This window comes from Gymnoscopelus braueri (assembly GCF_963280865.1).
Source record: "Gymnoscopelus braueri genome assembly, chromosome: 13".
Classification (NCBI taxonomy): Eukaryota; Metazoa; Chordata; class Actinopteri; order Myctophiformes; family Myctophidae; genus Gymnoscopelus; species Gymnoscopelus braueri.
Window position 1 is genome coordinate 29,519,951 of NC_137615.1, and position 23,040 is coordinate 29,542,990.

Below are 23,040 nucleotides of genomic sequence, written 5' to 3' on the forward strand. Positions count from 1 at the left end.
TCCCCCCTGTTTCCCAAACAGGGGGTTGGGACCCAACAGTGGGTTGTGGCCCGTTTTGTGTGGGTCGCGATTAAATATCCTCCCCTTTTTTTGGTTGCCTTTTCATTATTATTTTGATTTCAAAAGATTAAAAATAAATAGCTTTTCATACATTAAAAATGAATTCAAATATTCAAAAAGAATTTGAATGAATACAATTTTGACAATTAAAATACATTCCGTAAATTCCACAAATGTAACTTGTGAAAAGAGCTTGTAGATCTGCTATTTTCACTAGTTTGAGTCACGGAGAGACATCACATCTCTCTTTTGGGTCTCGAGCCAAAAAGCTTGGGAATCACTGATCTAGACAATCCCATAGAATAGCAAAAAATAATAACTTTTAAAAACAGTCCATAATACATGGGGGGGCATGCAGACATGCAGGTAGGCAGGTAGGCTGAATGCTCTTTGAGGAGACCTATCTAACTATCTATCTATCTATCTATCTATCTGTCTCGGTGTCTCGGTGTCTCGGTGTGTGCCCGTTTCTCCTCACTGGCTGTAAGCACTTGATCTGATTTTGCACACAGCCATTGCCCATTACCATCTGAACTTAACTGCGAAGCCCGTTTCTCAATTTCATCAAATCTCAGCTTTTTATTAGCCATTATGTGTCAAACAATGGGAGATAACGTTGCCAGGTTTCGCGGGTTTCTTGCGAGAAACAAGCAGCAAGGTCTGTACTTTCGCCTTCGCCCTTCACCGGGGCTTGGGTGCTCATATCCCCCTACGGGTATAGTCTAGTAGTACTAACAGACAGTACCTGCACTTGACAAGGAGCGTCTCTCTCACAGCTTGCGCTCCTATTTATCCAGAGAGATGTAATCTAATTGGAAATATTGATCTGGTTAAAGTTAGGCCTACTGATAAATGTGCAATGATTAAATGTCAAAAGATAAATTAGTAGGCTTGGGTACTGTATGGATTGGTAAAAGATTTAGACCTTGCCAATTAGATGTTTTTGTTGTCGTTGTAAAGCGGCGGTATGTCAAAGTGGGCTTTCCTCTCGTGATGGACGCAGTGGTGAACCGTGGTTTATTACTAGACCACCGTCGGATGGTTGCAGACTGTAAGGACATCGTTTTCTTCCTTTCTCCCGAGGAGCACTGTGGCTGCTAGAAGCAGTAATCACACGAGCAAGTACACACAGTACGATGTGTTCCTTTGACTCCAAGGTGTAATGTAGCCATTTGTCCACTGTTGAAGTTGTATTAACGCTATTGTGTAAACATTAATGTTTCCCCAAATACATCTCTTGGCTAAAGCTTTTACGTTGCCGTTAATTTGTTCATTCCAGCACCTGAACTCCAGCATGCCTAATCTGGGGTGCATGCTGATTGGCAGATTGTGACGCGTTGTGAGCTTGTACTGTAGATCGGTTATCTTTGGGCAAAGTTGTTTGCTGTAGACATAAAAAATAAAAAAAAGTACATTTGTAACTCGTGGTTATAATGTATTGAACGTGAATGGAAACATAGTTACAGTGGATTGTAGCCTCAGGGAGGGGAGATGTTCTGCAGGGAAAGGAACAGGACACACTTCCACTACCTCAGGGAGCCAAGAACGTGTCACTGAAGCATCCTGGGACTTATTCTGTTTTTGATGTAATGGTACAAATTGTGCAAGTTAATGTGTGCTCCCTCCTGAACCTGTGTGTGTGTGTGCGTGTGTGTGTGTGTGTGTGTGTGTGTGTGTGTGTGTGTGTGTGTGTGTGTGCGCGTGTGTGTGCGTGTGTGTGTGTGTGTGTGTGCGCGTGTGTGTGTGTGTGTGTGTGTGTGTGTGTGTGTGTGTGTGTGTGTGTGTGTGTGTGTGTGTGTGTGTGTGTGTGTGTGCGTTTGCGCTTGTCATGCGTTTTTGTGCATGCAACTGTGTATTTGTGTTTCCCATTATCTAGGGGTCTGACTATGTATTTTCTTTCTCAATTTGTCTGTGTCACGTGTGTGTGTGTGTGTGTGTGTGTGTGTGTGTGTGTGTGTGTGTGTGTGTGTGTGTGTGTGTGTGTGTGTGTGTGTGTGTGTGTGCACGCACACGCACCCACCCGTGTGTTCGTTCATTGGGGACAGAGGAAGCCAGAGAAAGCATAAAGACACTAAATATTTCATTGCCAAAGCATGCTTCTGTGTTACAAATGACCCCTCTGACCCCCCCGCCCCCCCCCGCCCCCACACACTCACACACACACACACACACACACACACACACACACACACACACACACACACAATTTACCTCTATCTATTCTCTCTCTCTCTCTCTCTCTCTCTCTCTCTCTCTCTCTCTCTCTCTCTCTCTCTTTGTGCATGCTTTGTCTTTGACCGTGGTCATTTATCAGCTGTATGAACTGTAATCTCTCTCGCTGTCCATCTCTATTTCTCTGTATCTCTGTCTCTCTGCCTCTCTCTCTCTCTCTCTTTGTGTGTGTGTGTCTCTCTCTGTCTCTGTCTCTCTGTGTGTCTCTCTCTCTCTCTCTCTCTCTCTCTCTCTCTCTCTCTCTCTCTCTCTCTCTCTCTCTCTCTCTCTCTCTCTCTCTCTCTGTGTCTGTCTCTTCCTGTCTTCCACATGATTTGTCTCTGGATGAGATTACATTCATCACGCATATTAGATTTGATATAAAATGCCTCAAGAATGAGAATTAGAATCTTTTCATCAACCCTTTCAGTTGCAACAAAGACCTTATATAATACTTCTTTAAGTCCTACTTCTACAAATATTTTTTCTACCCCCTACTAAAACTTTTACTTCCACTACTACTACTACGAATAATTATAATTGATTAGTAGTAGTAGTAGGCCTAGTAGTAGTAGTAGTGGCAATGTGAATGGCATTACTACTATTACTACTACTACTACTACTACTACTACTACTACTACTAATTATAATTGATTGGTAGTAGTAGTAGTAATAGGCCTAGTAGTTGTAGTAGTGGCAATGTGAATGGCATTACTACTACTACTACTACAACTACTAATCATCATAATTGCAGTAATGAATGCTGTTTATAGCTTTAAACAAATCACCCAAGCCATTCTTTCTAAATCAATGGACACAATTGGCATTATTAACAGGTGGTAAACTGACAGGGCATTGTGTCCATTGTTCGTTGCTGCAGTATAGTGACCCCTACTGGTTGGTCGGGACATCTGATCAGCAGGCTCCTTATACTTAGTTTGTCACCGGTGTCGCGCACCTAAAATAGCAGATTGCGTCACACTGGGACACATTGTGAGCGTGCACTATGCGCTGCTTTTTTAACTCATTAAGACCTGGAACGCATCTTTGTCGCTTTTTGATTTGAGCTAAAAAGCATTATTTTACACTTTGGCTATTCAAAAATAGCAGATCTACAAGCTCATAGTGCGGCACGCGCTACGAGCTTGTAGATCTGCTATTTTTGAAAGATTATGAAAATGTGTGCAAATCTTTGAATATATATTTTTAAAGCGAATTTTTTTTACTACAATCTTTGCTTCTCGGGGTCCCTGGAACAAAACATTTTGAGATTGGGATTGGCGGCCAAATAATTTTAATGGAAACTTAATGGTTTAAGTGTGCAACATGGTACGCAAGCATAGTATAAATAAGGGTATATACACTCCCCCGGTGAAACTCCTCTCTGTCAGCTGAAAAGAGGCGGCTGGCATTGGAGGAGGTGAGTAGTAGTCTACAGTCACCAATGGGTCTCAAAGTGGGGGTCCCGGGGGGGTCCCCAGCAAAATGAGGAAACGTTTTAACAACTTAAGCCCTATTTTATACTAAAATAGCACAAATAGCAGATCTACAACTAAAGATAAAGATAAGTTCTTTAGACTAGTACAAGAAGCGCTTGCTAATAATTGACAGAGGAAACTGACTGTTGTCAGCAGACGTTGGAGTTCCCCCCCACCCGCCTTCTTTTTTGCTTGTCGTCAGGGGAGCAAGTCACCTTGACCTTATCCACTGTCAACATGGCATCCATACTTTGGACAAAGTTTCAAAAATAGCAGTATTAGCCAATCAACTTCACAATGCATCACAATGTGACACAGTGTGAGCGTGCAGATCGGCAATTTTAGCTGTTTTTGAAACAGGGCTCATGTGCTTAACTATGGGAGAATTTCTATTTGCAACGACTGTATACCATTATTATGGTGCTTACTAATTATCTTGCATGAGTATCTATTACTTTGTGTGTCTGCGTCTTTCTTTCTTTGTTTCATAGCAGTTTGACATTATGTAATAATGTCATGTCTTATTTGTTGTCATGCTGTGTTGACATATCTTTATTGAATTACAGATATTGAATCACAGCGGCAGTTGGAGGATATGATCTTTTGTCTGTGTTATTAAGGCAGACATTCTGACAGGAATTGAAGTATACAGTACATTTCTGTGCTTTTTCCTAATGGAGCACAAATCAATATGACGGATGTGTAATTTGGTTGTTGTTGTATGGCAATCCCTGCTTGAACTCAAGTGTGATTTAATTTCACTATGAACTTGAAAACCTGCCCATGACAGGGCAACAATTTATGCAATATGTAAGAAGCATACTGTAGGAAAAGGTTTTATCTTCAAAAGTTGCTGATTCCAAGAACAACCCAGGGGCTCCCCAGCAAAATGAGTTAGTATAGCATCACAATCAATTTAACCACTTTAACCATATTTTATACAGTACTTTGGCTATTAAAAAATAGCAGATATACAAGCTCATAGCATTCAAAAATAGCACATATACTCATAGCATTCAAAAATAGCACATACAAGCTCACTTCGTGCCTCGCTATGAGCTTATTTGAAAAATCGTGAAAATTCTAGTCTTATATAATATATTCATTACAGCGAACATTTTTAACTAAAAACGTTGCTTCTGGAGGTCCCTGCACAAAATATTTTTCAGATGGGGGTCCGCAGCCACTCATTTTGGGGGTCCTTCACATGAAAAGGTTTGAGAACCGCTGGTATATGACACTATAACAAACTCTTTTTTTTTTCAAATGAGTGTCCGTGGCCAAATACATATCAATTTGGGAGTTGTTGACATGAAAATGTTTGAGAACTACTAAGTCTATATAGAACGGTTTATAAGTGCCTGAAACAGCCTCTAACCCAGTGTGTTTCTTTGTCCTTGCAGGCTATACAACCTGTCTATAAGTAACAGCCTCTAACCCAGTGTGTTTCTTTGTCCTTGCAGGCTATACAACCTGTCTATAAGTCCATACTATATGTCTGAGGAAGGCGAGGAGAGCCCGTTCATCTGCTCCGCGCCCCGGGAGAACGGAATGCTCCGCTGCCACAACGTGCCCCCTTACAGCGAGGGCGGGGCGGAGTGCTCGTTGGCCGCCCCGCCCCAGGGCGTGGCCCTGACGGAACCGCCCCCCGGCGTGGCCGGAGCCGGCGGCAACGGCTGCGTGAACTGGAACCAGTACTACAACGTGTGTCGCCCCGGGGAATTCAACCCCCACAAGGGGTCGGTGAACTTTGACAACATCGCCTACGCCTGGATAGCGATATTCCAGGTGAGACTGGAGTCCTTGCTGTGCATTATACATAAAAAAACACACATTTATAAACACACACGTCTACAGCATACACACACAGACCTGGTCATGGGCGCTTAGTGCGGAAGGTGAATCAGAACCAGAATCAGAAGTGCACAGTAAAATCCTATTAATTTAACTCTGAGTTAAATTAAAGGGATAGTTTTTTCTATCGATTAGTCACCCCATGGAGACTTGAATTCATGGATATTTTTGGGGTTTTTGACGCATTCCTGAGCAAATAATTTGATGACCGGCAGCGGTTCCGGTAGGAGACACAAAGAGTCTCCTTTGTCTCGCCTACCGGTCCGCTGGTCATCAAATTATTGGCTTAGGGATGCGACAAAAACAAAAAAATATCCATGGATTCAAGTCTCCATGGGGTGACTAATCGATAGAAAGAAATAGTTTTTTTTTTGGGGTGAACTATCCCTTTAACACATTAACACCATGTTAAACAAATGGAACAAAACTGACTCTGATTTTGTGTTTAGAGAAGACAGCCAGCGTTGGTCGGCCTGGGAGTGTTGAGACAGGATAGCTACAGTAGATAAGCATGTTGTCCCACTGAACTCAGGGGGAAGTTTGATGTTGTAAACAATCTCCTCAAGTGATCCTATTTTGGAGGCTGTGTCGCAGGGCAGTGGAGAAGGCAGCGTGGCATCGTGACAGATTTGGGACATCGCAATGTTCTAAAAATACATGGTTTGGAGAGGGAGACAGAGAGAGAGAGCCATGAATGGGGGGGGGGGGGGGGGGACAATGTTACCCGCTACGCTGACTTCACCCCGCTAAACCCTTGCCTCTTCCCAGCAAAATCCCCAGTGTTCGTTTAACTCTGGAGCCTTGAATTAACGCAGGGGATTTTGGGGGATCTATCAAATCGTTCCTGTCGGGTGGAAACCTTGTACGTCCAAAACCGTTCCTTTTTTATTATTATTTTTAATGTAGATCTGCTATCTTCACTACTATGATGAAGTAGGGCACTTATTTACGGGGGGAAAAAACTGTTGAAATATGGAGATATGAGGTTTCTGCCCGACAGCAACGGAATGCACTTTAACATGAGTCGCAGAACAGAATGAAAATAGCCGTGAAGACAATACAAACAAGTGCAACAAGACAAAGACACACACACACACACACACACACACACACACACACACACACACACACACACACACACACACACACACACACACACACACACACACACACACACACACACACACACACACACACTAGTAGGTAAGTGATTAGTGGACGATGATGGGGAGGTGTGTAAATGTACATTTAATGAGTATCATGTTCCCAGGAGGCTGGGACAGTCTGCAGGTGTTCTGATATGATTCCCACCCAGCTGATTGATCCTCATCCTAATAGCTCTGATTCACCCTGAACGACTTTCTCTGAGACACAGACATAATGTCTCTCTCTCTCTCTCTCTCTCTCTCTCTCTCTCTCTCTCTCTCTCTCTCTCTCTCTCTCTCTCTCTCAGTTTCACACACGCACGCGATGTTAGCAAGAGTGTGAATATGCACAGACGTGCCTGTGTTCCACATGGACACTGAATATTAAGTCACAGTTGAAACGAACACAAACAGCACTCATACATGGTACAAACACAGACATGCACGTTTGTTTGTTTGTTTGTGTGTGTGTGTGTGCGCGCGCGTGCATGTGTGTTATCTCAGATTGGATGTATACGTGTCTCTTTGAAGAGCACAGCGAGCACCTCTTTGTGGCTGAAATGAGATTTCTTATCTGGGTAGTAAGAATACTTTGTGTGTGTGTGTGTGTGTGGGGGGGGTGAGTTTGTGTGTGTTTGTGCGCACGCACCAGTAAGAGCATGTTTGTGTGTGTGTGTGTGTGTGTGTGTGTGTGTGTGTGTGTGTGTGTGTGTGTGTGTGTGTGTGTGTGTGTGTGTGTGTGTGTGTGTGTGTGTGTGTGTGTGTGTGTGTGTGTGTGTGTGTGTGTGTGTGTGTGTGTGTGAGATATCCATTGGTGGATATGCAGATTGTGTGTTGGATTGTGTGTGTGTGAGTGAGTGAGCGTGCGTGCGTGCGTGCGTGCGTGCGTGCGTGTCAAGTTGATTAAATAATAATACGTATCCATGTTTGTTCAAAGGGACACCCTGAACAGAATAACATGTATTTGTCAGCCTGAATGAGCGGTGTTCTCTCTACACCAATTTGAAAAGCGAGAAGTGCTTGACCGCACAAAACAAGTTTACAGAGCGACAGGGGGGAGTTAAATGAAAGAGAAGAAATGTCAAGAGAAAAGAGGGAAGTGATTGAAGGAAAAGAGAGGGTATCACAGAAAGAAAAGTTGAGTAAAGCCTGATTTATACTTCGTTATATACGACAGAGTCGCATGCCAAAAAATAACAGACCTGCAAGCTTGTGGATGTGACACGTTGTGAATTTTTTGTTCTGCTATTTTCCTTGGGCAACACTGACATACGTCTGAGCATGAATCAGGCTTTAGAGAAGGAGAGAGGGAGCGAAAGAACAGCAACGGAAAGACAGAGGTTGTTGTGAACAAGAGATCTGTGAGAGAGAAACAGAACAATGATGTCAGCTGCATAACCAAGGAAGCTGTGGTTCCAGTTAGCATCAGACAGAGTATAGGCTCTCTTTAATTTGTTTCCCCCGATTGCTGCAGTAGAATGCAGAGTATCCCATAAGTCAGGCGTTCACTTAACTTTAGCTTTTCTGAGTTTTCCTAATACATGTGTTTTCTTTTGTCCTCTCCCCTGGCCCCCACACACATGTAAAGCGTCTTTGAGTACTTAGAAAAGAGCTATATAAATCCCAGACATTATTATTATTATTATTATGGTGGTGAGAGAGAAAGAGAAAATAGATGGGATAACCAAAGAATACTAGACTAGCATGAGACACAGTGAGGTTCTCTTTAGTTGTGTTCCCTCAGATTACCACAGTAGGCAGATGAGTGTCCCCACAGCATCTGCACAGTCGGGTCTGCATGTGTTTCATGTAACACCACTTAATTCAACTTGGCATGTAAATAGCAGAGGATTTTACTGTGTGTAAAGCTGGGGGTGAGGAGGGGAGGGGGTCCTGGACCCCACTGTCAATCCTACTGTCACCCCGCAGTCACCCCGGAGCTCAAGCACATGAGAAACAAAATCCAAGCCATTATTGTTGAGCAGCAAGTATAAAGGTCGTAACACACGGCAAGCGGTTCACGCGGGCGGACGGTACCGCTCGGATCAGCGGTGATCGCGCTGCGATCATTGTTGTTTTGTCCTCCTGCGCGGTGTGGTGAAAAGAAAAGCTCACCACAATCCAGCTCTTGCCGCCCGCGCGCGCGCGCGTGCACAAACGAGCACGCGCGCGAGAATTTCACGGGACCGTGCCCCTCCCTGCCTCACCGCCCCTCAACTTCTCCGCGCGTCCCAAATAATCGCCCGCCTCTCATTGAAAATGAATTACACAGGCGCGTTGGCCGCTTGCCGTGTGAAAGGACCTTAAGTATAAGTGATGCATTTATATGTTGTACTGAGCATAGTTTGCGGAGGTCAACGGTTTGATCCCCGGGAGGGTAAACATAGGCTGGCACGGCCAGACTAATATCACTGAGTAGATATTAGTCTAGAATCTCTGTGTGGAACCTGCATTCCCCCCCAAAAAATGCATACTGGGCCCTGATTGGTGCCCCACGACATCCAATCACAACCGAGGGGGGCCAAACTAATGTGACTTTCTTTTTTCTTTTTGCACTGGCAGATTGGTCTGGTTATCAGGCTATAGGGTATACAGGGAACGGGGTGTAGCGGCTGGGGAGAGCGGGAGAGAAGGATGGCAGAGGGAGCCAGGGGGGAAAGAAAGAGAAGAGGCTCAATCCAATAGTGTGGAATTCCCTGACTGGCATGAAATGCATGGTCACATCCAAAGCCTGAGGTCCCAATTCATTAACGCCTCGCCAGCCCTGCGGCTCTGCAGAATGGACGGAATGATGCAAAGCACTTCAGTCAACACAGCGCTTTGTAAGACCAACGTGTCCTCTACTCTGTCTGGAGTGTTGACATTTACATTCAGCCAAAAGGGAAAGGAATTGGGCCAACAGGGGGTGAGCACAGAGGAGAGAGAGAGAGAGAGAGAGAGAGGGGGGGGGAGAGGTAAGGAGAGAGAGAGAGAGCGTGGAAGACATAAAGAATGAGGACGAGAGGAAAGTGGCAGTGTGGGGGCATCTCAGGGTTATTGGGCCAATCTGTCTGTCAGCCTAGGTTAATAACTATTGACCCCCAACACAAAGGCTCATGCACATTACTTTCCCACGTGCACACAGACGCACAGCACACAAAAAGACACACGCACGCACACACACACGCACACACACACACACACACACACACACACACACACACGCACACACACGCACACACACACACCTTTTTCTCTCTCGTTGTGGCTGGAGGAGCCTCTGTAATAGAGGTGAGGATGTTCGTGGAGGGGTCAGTGAGCAGCCCTGCTGCATGCTCTCTTAATTCACCAATGACAGCTCAGTATGCGCTCTTCATTCCTCTTAAACACACCAATGACAACTCAGTATGCGCTCCTCATTCCTCTTAAACACACCAATGACAGCTCAGTATGTCCTCTTCATTCCACTTAACCTGGGGCGTTCTTGTTGATCGTCTGTTTTCGGCAAACAGATTGGTGTGGAGGGAAATACTAGGGGATATATATATAGGGGTTAAGTGGTTAAACAGCAGGCACGTTTGTGTTGAGTTGCCACTTATCACCATGTTAAGGCGGCCATAGCTGAATGGGTAGATGTGGAAACAGAAGGCTCAAGCATTGATTTTCTCGGCTATAGTGTCGATGTGTCCATGAGCAAGACACTTAAACCCCAACTACTCCCGAGCACTCAATATGACCACCTGAGCAGCTGAAATTGAATTTACCCCGCCGAATTAACGAGGTCTACATTATTATAATCATTATGTTCAGTGTAGCTCCAGCAGTGACATAATGGGGTCTGGAGCCAAACATACAATTCACAACAAAGTTCAATGTCGTTGCTGTCGGGCAGAAACCTTGCATCTCCATGTTTTATCTTTATTATTGTTTTATCTCATCAATGTTATACTAAAGTAGCGAAAATGTCTCTTTAGAGTGCCTATAAGGACGTGCCCAAAATAGGGATACCAAAGTGGTTATGTCTGCCTGTGAGCTTTTTAACAAGAGACTAAATCATAGCTACCTTAGATCCGTCAGAACACAGGTTCTTTTTTCCATCAGCTGAAAAGTAAGGGTTTTGGACATGCTGTTTCTGTCTGACAGCGACAGTATTTCTAAACACATCACAGGAGGCATGCCCGGTGTTCTGTTCCACTGAGCATTGAGTTGTTTTCTTTGCTTGATTACCCGATTCCCTTCTTTGTATAAAACAAATATGCTGTGACTGTTGAGCCTAATTTTTAGGTCTGTCGCACCACAGTGTCACACGTCGAAAATAACAGACCTACAAGCTCACAACGCGTCGCATCCGCGACACGTTGTGAGCTTGTAGGTCTGTTATTTTCGACACGCGACATCGCTGTGCTAACTACTTGATTTACAAGCTCGAGCTTGTAGATCTGCTGTTTTTGGCGAAGAGATTTGGCGTCGACAGAAAAAAGTTCGGTAGTAACTCAGGTCAGTTTATACTAAGAATAGAGGGTTTAAGTCAGTGCGGTTGAGTGGCTGTATGGTCTGTCTAGGAGGTGGTGAATGTATTTCACTAGGTCTGTATGGAAAGTAGAAAGGAGTCAGACAGTGTTTCTGCAGGTTTAAGTTCAGCTCTGTGTTCATCTGCTACAGGGAAAGCATTTGCAGGATGTGTGGAGATGGGGGGACGAATTGTGTGTGTGTGTGTGTGTGTGTGTGTGTGTGTGTGTGTGTGTGTGTGTGTGTGTGTGTGTGTGTGTGTGTGTGTGTGTGTGTGTGTGTGTGTGTGTGTGTGTGTGTGTGTGTGTGTTGGGTCCACTTTTACACTTTACACTCTCAGAGGTAAATTGTCATTGATTTTGCTGTGTGGGTGCATTATGTTTATGATTCATTTATTATGTACCGGTGTTTGCATATCGTGCATGCGTGCGTGCGTGCGTGCGTGCGCTAATGTACATTTGTTTGTGTGTGTGTTTGTTAGGTGAGTATAGTGGCTTGGCTGAGCAGCATCAGCAATGCAACACACACAGACACACACACACACACACACACACACACACACACACACACACACACACACACACACACACACACACACACACACACACACACACACACACACACACACACACACACACACAGTTCAGTTAATGGGATTGAGATACACTGAAGCCCTTGTTACAGCTGATTAGAATACTATTTCTGCCTGAATGCTGTATTGGTTCATGTATGTGTGTGTCCTGAATATGTGTGTCTGTCTTTGTATGTTTGCTACTGTACATGCCTGTCGTGTGTGTGTGCGTGGCGCGCGCGCTCGTGTGTGTGTGATGAGCACAGAGTAGGCATTTCAATAATTTTTTTCAGTGTTTCTAATTATGAAAGCAATTGAGCTGGGGTATCAATGTGTGTAATTACTTAGCAAACTCCTTCATTAATTAATCTATTTCTCTCTCTCTCTCTCTATTTCTCTTTCCAGGTCATCACATTAGAAGGATGGGTTGACATTATGTACTATGTCATGGACGCTCACTCATTCTACAATTTTATATATTTTATATTGCTCATTATAGTAAGTATCCCTGAATTTATTGCTGACTCCTGTCTACTGTTTTACAATCTTATAATCTTATAATCTTTGCAATAAATGCTCAGTCGTCTTAAAACAAAATATAACTTGAGAAGTTAAAGGAGAATTCCGGACAAATTAAGTGTTATCTTTCATGTCTCGTTACTCACCTAGCGACGTAAAAAGTGGCGTTCTTTTTTTCCATATATTCCCCTGTCGTCATTTTTTAAACACCCTCCGTTGTTATAATGGGAGCGCATGGGTTAGTGAAGTTCGTCTATTATAACCGATGCAATGTTATTTTTTTCTCTACTACGATTCATTGTAGAGTCTCATGATAGTCAAACATGCGCTGAAAATTCCTGCGAGCCTGCCGTTAATGGCGAACGATTTAACACTTGATGCTTGTTTCTTTCCAGAACCTGGCAACTCGTGTTGCCAGATTCTGGAAACAAGCAACCAGTGTTAAATCGTTCGCCATATATAATTATGGAACTAACCACATACTCCACACGTACATTGAAACAACACCTGCATGGATATACAGTAATACAACTCCCACTGTATACAGCTCAAGCTGCATTACTGGAGTTTATCCAACATGAACCCTAGCATCCATATATTCCGGTCTTGTCATAGTACAGATTTGTTTTGGCGGAGAGGGGGGAGAACAAATATAGATCCCTGGGGAACCCCGGTCAACTTCGGCTTTAAAAGTGTTTAAAGCCTATATATGAAGTTCCTCTCTTCCATCCTGACGAAGTTTCCTCGAGCAGCTCAGTCTTTTTCGATGGTTAGAAACTCTCACAGTATAATATAGGCTACATTATAACAAGTGTTCATTAAAAGGCCCCGCCCCAGGTTTTAGTTTTTTGTGTTAAATCACACATAGACACAGGTACAGTACAGCACGTGGCTACGCAGAAACATTTGCCGTTGCTATCATTTCCTACCACTTAATGTGCCTGCTGAAAGACCCCATTAATGTAGTAACATTGATTAAACTATTAACTTGAGCGCCGAACATCTTCTGTATGAAACAAAAGAACAAACAATTCTGACTGCTCAAAGCAGGTGTGACTTCCACAAATCTCCGTGCTCTTGTCTTCTTATCGGACAAGGTTTAGTTGTTATCACGATAATATCAACGATTTCAAAAACCCTAGCCTGGGCTATATTTTCTCTGCTGTATGACCTACTTTTTCTCTGCCTGTGGTTTGATGTAGGAAGTGCTTAGTATGCACTCAGAATGACGGAGAGAGACGAAGGCAGGAGAGTGGAGCGAGGGTGGGAAACGGGCGAAAGAGAAGGAGGGGGAGTATGAGGGATGGAGAGAATGCTGGAGCGCGTGCAGGCAAACATGGACGTGGCTTAGATAGCACGAGGGAGAGAGAAAGATGGAGAGAAGGGGAGAGAAAGCGAGAGTGGCTGAGGCTGTACAAGTTGCCCATAATGAAGTGGTTGAGACCGAGAGGAGAGCGAGAGTGAGAGAGAGAGAGAGCACGTTAAGGCCTCAGAGAACAATTTGACAGAGGAAGGCAGAGTGAAAACGAGAAACAAAGAGAGATGCTCTCTAGAACATCTCATTCCTTTGTCATTACCATTTTAATGGCATGCTAATGTGACAGTCTGGGATAGAGTTTGTTATGGCTAAGTCATATCTCGACTCTCAGTGGTGGCTGGGTCTTTGAAATACAGGGAACTTGAAATGTCAAAGTCTCAAAATTGTGATGTGTCAGTGAGCCTGGTCGAGAGAACTGCAAATGTGCAATATGTGGATACACATAATAATTTTGTTGGGACGGATTGTAACTTCACTCTTAACATCTCAAAGATGTGAGGAGGGCATACCTGTGAGTTACACCTCAAAATATCACTTTGACTGAAGGCTAGTTACACAATAAATGAAACTGGATTTTCAAATTTTACGACTTGGCAGCTAACCGTGCCAGTAACTTTAACAATATCCTTATTGAGTGAGTCGGAAGTCTGCTGTGCCTTTATGTCTACAGTGGTGAGAGATGGACTGCTTTAAAGAAATATATATTTATCACATTAGGTGATGTGGCCAAGAATGCGTCGTAACTAATGGTATTTCAATAAATCCGTTGGGAGGAATAGCTGTTATTCCACCTCGCTGAAGATCTACAGTGGCCTTCACATTTCCCAAAGCTAAATCAAATCAAAAGTTCATTTTAAAGACTCTGCAAGTTGAATGTTTTATTTGATCTCGTTATACAAGTGGGAATGTTTGAATCTTTCTCGTGGATGCTGCCCTGTTCTTCTCTTCACCCACTCCCTAATGTCTCCCTCTGTCTCTACTCCTTCCTTTCTCACTTATGTCACAATTTACCGCCTCTCCCCTCTTCCATCATGACCTCATATTCTGTCAATCAACCCTTTCTTCTCTTTCTTCCCTTTCACCCCGTCACTGCTCTTCCTCTTCCCCGGCCCAGTGCAATTTCGCCGTTGCATTCTAGCAGCAGACAAACAGTAACATTAATAAGAGGCCATATGAAATGCTCCAGCCTTCGTGAGCAGGAACATCTTACATAACTAGATACTATTACTGGTCTTACGTACCTGTAGCTGCTAACAAAAATATTGGGCGGAAACCCTTTTTTGCTTGTGTTTTTTAAAAATCTCTGAATATGCTAGGGCTGAGCAATCAACCGGAAATACATCGAAACCGATATTTTGAACCTATAACCAACTTAATCTTGCTGCGATGCAACGTTTTGTGATTGATTGATTGAATAAATCAATGGCTTGAGCCCCCCCCCCCCCCCCCCCCGCTACAACAAATCTCTACTATGACCAGATCGGAATATATGGATGCTAGGGTTCATGTTGGATAAACTCCAGTAATGCAGCCTGAGCTGTATACAGTCTTAGTTGTATTACTGTATATCCATGCAGGTGTTGGGTAGAAACAGCCCCGGTTTCTACCCATTTTCAACAATAGAAGGCTGCTTGCTACCATTAGCTCTAGTTGAGCTAAGGGCAGCAAGTCTAAAAACTCTTACGAAACACTTTTTTCTAAACTCTCCCTTTCAACTCCGACCTCCTAACCAGGTGGGCTCTTTCTTCATGATCAACCTGTGCCTAGTGGTCATCGCCACCCAGTTCTCAGAGACCAAGCAGAGGGAGAACGCCCTGATGAGGGAGCAGCGTGCGCGCTACATGTCCAACGACTCCACGTTGGCCAGCTACAGCGAGCCGGGCTCTTGCTACGAGGAGATGCTGCGCTACGTTAGCCACCTGTACCGCAAGCTAACACGCAGGCTGCAGCGGATGTACTCTGTCTGGCACAGGTGGGTTAAGCCTGAATTATCTGCTTCGTCATACGACTCCTCACCAGCGATGTAAAGTAACTAAGTACATTTACTCAAGTACTGTACTTGAGTACAATTTTGAGGTATTTTTTACTTTACTGGAGTATTTCCAATTTTCTGTATTTTTACTTAGATCTCAGATGCAAATATTATAGTTTTGCTCCACTACAAATATTTGAAAACTTTACTAGTTACTTTGTAGGTTTCCATTTGAAAATAACCGATCTACAAGCTCACAATGTGTTTGCGAAGCGACGCATTGTGAGCTTGTGGATCTGCTATTTTCAAAAGATTTTTATACATTTTATACATTTGAAAACATGTGAAATGGGACATTCTGCATAATGAGTACTTTTACTTTTTGTACTTTAAGTGCATTTTGATACCAATACTTTTGTACTTTTACTCAAGTGTAGAATTCTGAATTCCGGACTTTTACTTGTAACACAGTATTTCTATATTGCAGTATTGATACTTTTAGGGTAACAAATGTGAGTACTTTTTCCACCGCTGCTCCTCACACACCAAAAATAGCAGATCTACAAGCACACCGAAGCTTGTAGTTCCACTACGTTTGGCGCACCGTGCACTGCATCGTACAACAGACTTTAAATTTAGCATTGCAGTCTTAAGGTGGACATACACTACGAGATAATCGGGCTAAAAAACAACCCTCACGAGTATCGGGGGGGCGTGTCTACCCCAGCCTAGATAGGGGGCGAAATTCGGGCATAAACATCGTCTAGTGTGAGGGTTCAAAGATCCAATCTGAACCCTCCCGAGTTGCTCACAAGACGATCGGGGCCACTCCGATCACGTTCAAAATAGTTTGATATTTCGAGCGAAAACCCCTCCCCTCGGGTGAACCCCCCCTCCCCCCTTTTTTGACATCATCAAAATCATTTTAAAAAATGTTTGATATTTATCTGGATCGCTACTGTATGGAACACCTGGCGCGGGTCGGACCGAGAGAAACCCGCAATGCCACACACACACACACACACACACACACACACACACACACACGTTGTTTATGTAGGATGGACAATCATGTGCAGCTGCGGTGGATCCATGTTTTATATTAAAATACATTATTTTGATAATGATTTTATGATTTTCATTTTAAAATATGGACTGACAGTCGGGATATATTCTCTATGGACATTATAGCTATAGCTATAATGTCCATAGAGAATATATCCCCACCTGAAAGATGCTTATTAAACTTTATAACTTGCCTGGTAACATGCATGCTTCATCTTGCCGTCTAAAATTATATTCCTTGGCTTGCAAACAGCCAAAACGTGTGTAGCCGATGAAACACAACGGCTTTGCATTGATGGTATAAGAAAGGTATAAGAAACTCATGAGCACACTGGCCAATACAAACTAATAGGCGAGTGCGCTCTGGTGCGCAATTTCCGAACGCACTGCTGCTGTCCAATGTGTCCAAATTCATCTTTAAATGCCCTGTTTTCACCACTGTCACATATATTTTACACATATATTTTATACTCTTTATACCAGGAGTCTTCAACATTTTCAGGCTAAGGACCCCCTAGCTGAGAGAGAGACGAAGCAGGGACCCCCTCCTCTATATTGTATAACATTGTGTTTCAGATTAAACTTTTTTTGTTTACTTGGTCTGCTCTTTTTTCCCCTCTACACCTATATATCTCTTTGCCAAAAATAGCCGATCTACACAACGCCTCGCAGCGCAAGGCGTTGTGAGCTTGTAGATCTGCTATTTTTGGCTAAAGTTCTCCTCAGAAAAGGGATGCCAGGGTTCAAGTGGTTAAGGTAAAAAAAAAAGAAAAGATAACACACAAAGATTTGGCGGACCCCCTGTAGTAACTCTGAGGACCCCCTAGGGGTCCCGGACCCCCTGTTGAAGACCCCTGCTTTATACTTTTGGATAGTGTCATTTCTCTTGTTAACTAGCAGATTAATGTTTAGCGATCTCAAGCAGTCTGTCTCTCTCAAGTAGCAGCTGCAATCCATCCAGTAACGACCAATGTATGCTTCGACGTACAACGGTCAGTGCATGGTGGGAAAAGTACTCAGATATCAATAAGTAAAAGTATCAATACTCGGTTACAAATAAAAGTCCGGAATTCAAAATTTAGTAAAAGCACAAAAGTATTAGTATCAAAATGTACTTAAAGTAGCCTACCAAAAGTAAAAGTAGCCTACTAATATTTGAAAATAGCAGATCTACAAGCTCACAATGTGTTGCGATGCGATGCATTGTGAGCTTGTAGCTCGGCTATTTTCAAATAGCCTATGTAGGCCTATAAAATAGGGCTAGTGGTTTTATAATATAATAATTGATAATAGCAAAGTAACTAGTAACTAAAGTTTTCAAATGATTGTAGTGGAGTAAAAGTACAATATTTGCCGTTGGGGTGTAGAAGTAATACAATAGTACTGAAAATTGGCAATACTCCAGTAAAGTAAAAATACCTAAAAATTGTACTTAAGTGCAGTACTTGAGTACATGTACTTTGTTACTTTATGACAACGGTGTTGCGCCCCGAATATATTCAATCTGCGCTGCAGTGTGAGCTTGTGGATTTGCAAAGCGATCCTGATGAATCATGCTTAATAATGTGACGTTGTAGCCTACGTCTGGCATTGCGGGGTATAATGAGAATAAAAGTGAAATCATTCAAATTATTGAATGATTATGATGAGGACGGTAGGCTTTGCTTCATGGTCAGTCTTGGAGGGGGGGGGGGGGGGGAACCGCTCGTTTACGGTTTATTATGCCACCTAATAGCTTACATTTGGATTCATTCTCTGTGAGAGAGTATCACAAATGTGTGCCAAATATAAGGCGTTCTGTCTTGACTCTTGGAGTTCCAGTACATTTGTTAACTATCCATTTCTTAAATTAGCCTTTCATTATGTTCTGGCCCACCATCTAATGCTTTATAAAAAAAACTTTCATGTTGGTGCACCCTTCATAGTTCTTAAATCCATGAATTTTGCAAAATGTTGCAAGGGAAGTCTCTGTGCCAGCCAGGATTATTTTGTTCTTCGTCGCACAATGGTTTCGAGTGGTTAACATTATGCGATATTAGCTGTAGAATACAACTCTTGACTGTAGACGTACTCATGATTCTGACGTTTTCAATCTACGAGAGTTGTAGGGTTCACCCCCATGGACACAGGGACCTTCTGCACTATGCCCCGCAGACACTCCAAACATGTACAAATTGAAAATAAAGGTGCTTACCCCCACGCAGCAAATGTTAACTATCACTACGGGGTAGTAGTTTAATGTAATAATCCATATCTTTCAATAAAGAAGTGTTTAATGCCGTCTGTGGCTGATTCTGTCGGAAGTTCCCAATGGGCGGTAGTGACGCGCCCATCTGGTGAAACCCGGAATTACACTCAATGTAAACAGGAAGTAAGCGAGGGTGATAAAATGTCATTCGGCCACGGACGGCAATAAAACACTTCTTTATTGAAAGATATGGATTATTACATTAAACTACTACCCCGTAGCGAGAGTTAACATTTGGGGCGTGGGAAAAAGCAATTTGTACATGTTTGGAGTGTCTACGGGGTATAGTGCTGAAAGTTTCTGTGTCCATGGGGGGTGAACCCTACAGCTCTCGTAGATTGAAAACGTCATAATCATAAATACGTCTATGAGAGTTGTATTCTACAGCTAATGCGATATACAAGACCACAAGTAGCCTACCGCGAATGAGACGCGTTGTGAGCTTGTAGATCTGCTCTGATGCGGTGCACTGTGTGTGTGTGTGTGTGTGTGTGTGTGTGTGTGTGTGTGTGTGTGTGTGTGTGTGTGTGCGTGTGCGTGTGCGTGTGTGTGTGTGTGTGCGCGCGCGCGCTCCGCTGCTCAGGAGCGCAGCTGACTGTCGGAGAAAAACACTGAATTGACATATGAAAATGTACGGATTGTAATGTGTAACTTTATTTAATATCAAAATAATATAGGCAACTGATATCATATCTTATATAATTATAATTATTAATAATTCATAATTTATATTTATATTTATATTTTAAATATTTTTCTATTTATTATTGCTGTTCGGGCAAGCCCGAGAATCTGGATAGAATATTGTAATGTGAGATGCCCCCGATGTTTTTAATCGTGTAGTGTGTGCATGTTAAGATAATCTGATAAGAGAATCTTGAAAGATGATCTTGTAGTGTGTGATGATACCCGATTTAAAAATCGTTAATATTAAGATTATCTCGTAGTGTATATCCACCTTAGGCAGTGGTTTTATACATTATGGGTCAGAGTCTTAAGAGAAAATGTTGTTAGCATTTTTAAATGCAAATGAATCCCCTTGTAAAAATGTTAAATTGGGTGTACCCATATACAGAAATAACTGGGTATCATTGGGTCCTAGATTTAAACTCTCTCCAGAGCTGTGGTGTCTTAAGATAAATGTCAGAACTCAAAGTGTTTAATTAGCATATGTCTAGTGCAGGGAATAGCAATAAGTGTGTTTTTAATTAGCGACGGTGGGTGGTTGTGGTAATACTGTATAAATGTCAATGTAGGCTCTATTTTGAGGTACATTTGATTAAAAGACTTTCAGAAACGCTACTCAAGTCACCACAATTATTGCTTTTGAAGCCAAACGGCTCCTATGAGGCTGCTCAGTGGCTGGTGGGAAGCTGCCCAGGTGGAAAGCTAAAGCAGAACATTCAGAAAATGCTCACAAAAAAAGTTAAAGTTTAAGCTTCCATGACATTTTATGTGAATATTAAAACAAATTGACCAATCTGTATGGTACAGTATGTTGATACAATACAACTGTGATGGTTGCAGTTGGTGTACCTGCTCATATACTGGGAATATAGGTCGCATAGGACAACTTCTTTATCCTCTTCCCAAGCAGGCTTTCCGTTATACTGTAGCTCAACAGTAGAATAATGACGCTCGTGCAGGGGGACCGGGGTTCGAATCCCAGGTAGGACATGAAAGATACGGCTTGCAGCTTTAAAGAATCCAGGAGTGCGCTATGTTCTCTGGGAGAGAGAGATTCAACACTTCTCTTTTGTCGCTTTAAGACGCTCCACTCTATAGCAAGGCTTTTCAACAGAAATTTTACTGTAGATCAATGTCAGTAGATCAATGTCAGCAGTGAAACGCTTGAGTGAGTAAAAGTGAAATGAATCCGGCTCAAGCATTTCATTGTACTTGATGGTGTGACAGAGTCATTTCAGGTAGGCACAGCACAATGTGCTTTAACGTTCAGTAGATACAGTAAATGTGCCTGGCTCTACATTCAATGTGGACAACAGCAGATGTTATATTTTCCTGCTAAAAACTTTTTAGAAGCTCACGTTTACATTTCCTCCAGTCGATATTGGCTTAGTCTGGGAGGCTTCGGCTCAAAGCCTGAACAACAGGGGCGCGGCCACTGAGTTCTGATTCAAATCAACAGCCAATGAAGAAAAGGGGGCGGGATCCACATGCAGTGGGTGTTGCATGTTAATAGGAGCGACGGGAAGCAATTTCCCCTTGAGAAATTGCGGCGCCATTGTTGTGTACTGCTGTTTGCCTCTCGTCGGACTTTTTAGACGAGTTGCACAGCTCTCAGACCGGTAAGAGGCGTGTCCGCTCAGATTCTGAGCGTAAGTTACATCCCGCCCACAAATACCAGCGCTCTGGCCCAGAAGTTCCTCGCCGCTCCCGTTTGTATGCGAGGCGAAAAACTTCTGGGAACTCAGATTAATATTGGCTAAACATCACTGCACCGTTAAGAATACATGCATGTCTGAATTGCGTATGTACTGTAGATCAAACCCTTTTCAAATAGACTTTTCAAATCATCCCACACGTTAAAATGCAGTAAAACACAATAATAACAGAAAGTTCACAGACAATAACAGCATAGTGATAGATTATCACTATATATCAAGCACGTTTCAATGTTGTGCAAATTGATTTCCACACCGTGCTAAAATGAATGATCAACACTGGTTTCCTTGAAGACCAAACAAAAACGATGTGCTTGGGAATGTGCTCTGAGAGTGTACCGATGGAACCAAATATAGGGATAAGAGTCCATTTGGTTCTCTTCGTACACTCAAGAGTTAAATGAACACTCAGGACTGTATAATGTACAGTGAGTCAACGCATTGTGAGCTTATCGATCGGCTATTTTCAGCGAAAGCTTTCCCCACAATACCAGAAAACAGAAAAGACACTAGTATAGAGCCATGCAGGGACTCCATAATAGGGTTTGAGTGGTTAATATCTCTCTCCTTCCCCCTCGTAAGTAAACGTGGTAAGAAGGTCAACCCCAACGGCAGCGGAGGCGGCGGTAACGCCGGCGGGAACGGTCACAGCCACGGGTTCGGCCGCGGCGGCGGCGGCGGCGGGGGCGGCGGCGGCAGCTCGGGCCCCGGCAGCGCGCCCTGGCTCAGACCCATCCACAACCTGCTGCAGCATCACCAGCATCACCACTGTCGCCTCAGCAACGGCGGGCAGCACACCGTCACCGTGACGACCGCCACGGAGCACGGCGGCGGCGGCGGCGGAGAGGAAGGCAGAGGAGGAGGAGGAGGAGGAGGAGGGCCGGTGCTCGGGGGAGGAGGAGGCGGCGGCGAGGGGGGCGAAGAGCTGGAGATGAGGTCGATTCCCCTCCAAGGGGGGAGCAGGAACGGGAGCGGGGGCGGCGCGGGCGACTCCCCCGCGGTCACCCACCGGATGGGGGCGCTGCTGGGGCGGCTGAACGGCGGGATGAACTACCCCACCATACTGCCGTCGTTCGTCTGCAGCTTCAGCAGCAAGACGCCGCCGCCGCACGCCCAGCACTGTGGGGGGCCCGGGCCCAGCAGAGACCTGTACCACCACCACCACCACCCGGCCTCAGAGCACACCCAGACCCTGGCCAAACTGCACCAGCTCATGGGACAGCACAGTAAGAACGCACGAGCGCACGCACGCACACACACACAGACACACACACACACACACACACACACGCACAAATATCCTACATACACGTGCCCGTGTGGGGCAGACTTAAAGAAGAGTAGTAGAAGAGTAGTAGTATAGTAGTAGGGCCCTATTTTCGCCAGTGCCTTACCCATTATCCCGACATTTCTTTGCCATTTTTTACTAATTTTAAAAACATTTTATAACAGTTCAAATAGCCAATCTACAAGCTCACAACGTGTCAATGTAGATCGGCTAGTTGAACTGTTTGAAAATGTTTTTAAAAATAGTGAAAAATGGCAAAGAAGTTTAGGGATAATGGGGAAGGCACCGGCGAAAATAAGGCCTGTAGTCTTTTCGTCTTTTTCAATTTTTTTCTTAATTTCTTTTTGGCCATACACGCCTCATAACCATAGCCATGCTTGGTGGGCGGTTTGCGTGCTTTTTGGTCTTTTTATTTCGTTTT

At 43.8% G+C, this 23,040-nt stretch overlaps 1 protein-coding gene across 1 annotated transcript in view; it reads left to right on the forward strand.

Moving 5' to 3' along the window:
• cacna1ha (calcium channel, voltage-dependent, T type, alpha 1H subunit a) overlaps positions 1–23,040 on the forward strand; it is a 105,066-nt gene that overhangs the window by 14,675 nt on the left and 67,351 nt on the right. Inside the window, exons 5-8 of the mRNA XM_080446564.1 lie at positions 5,213–5,537; positions 12,213–12,305; positions 15,378–15,616; positions 21,914–22,557. Of these exons, the coding sequence (XP_080302690.1) occupies positions 5,213–5,537; positions 12,213–12,305; positions 15,378–15,616; positions 21,914–22,557 (1,301 nt within the window). The remainder of the gene's footprint in view (positions 1–5,212; positions 5,538–12,212; positions 12,306–15,377; positions 15,617–21,913; positions 22,558–23,040) is intronic.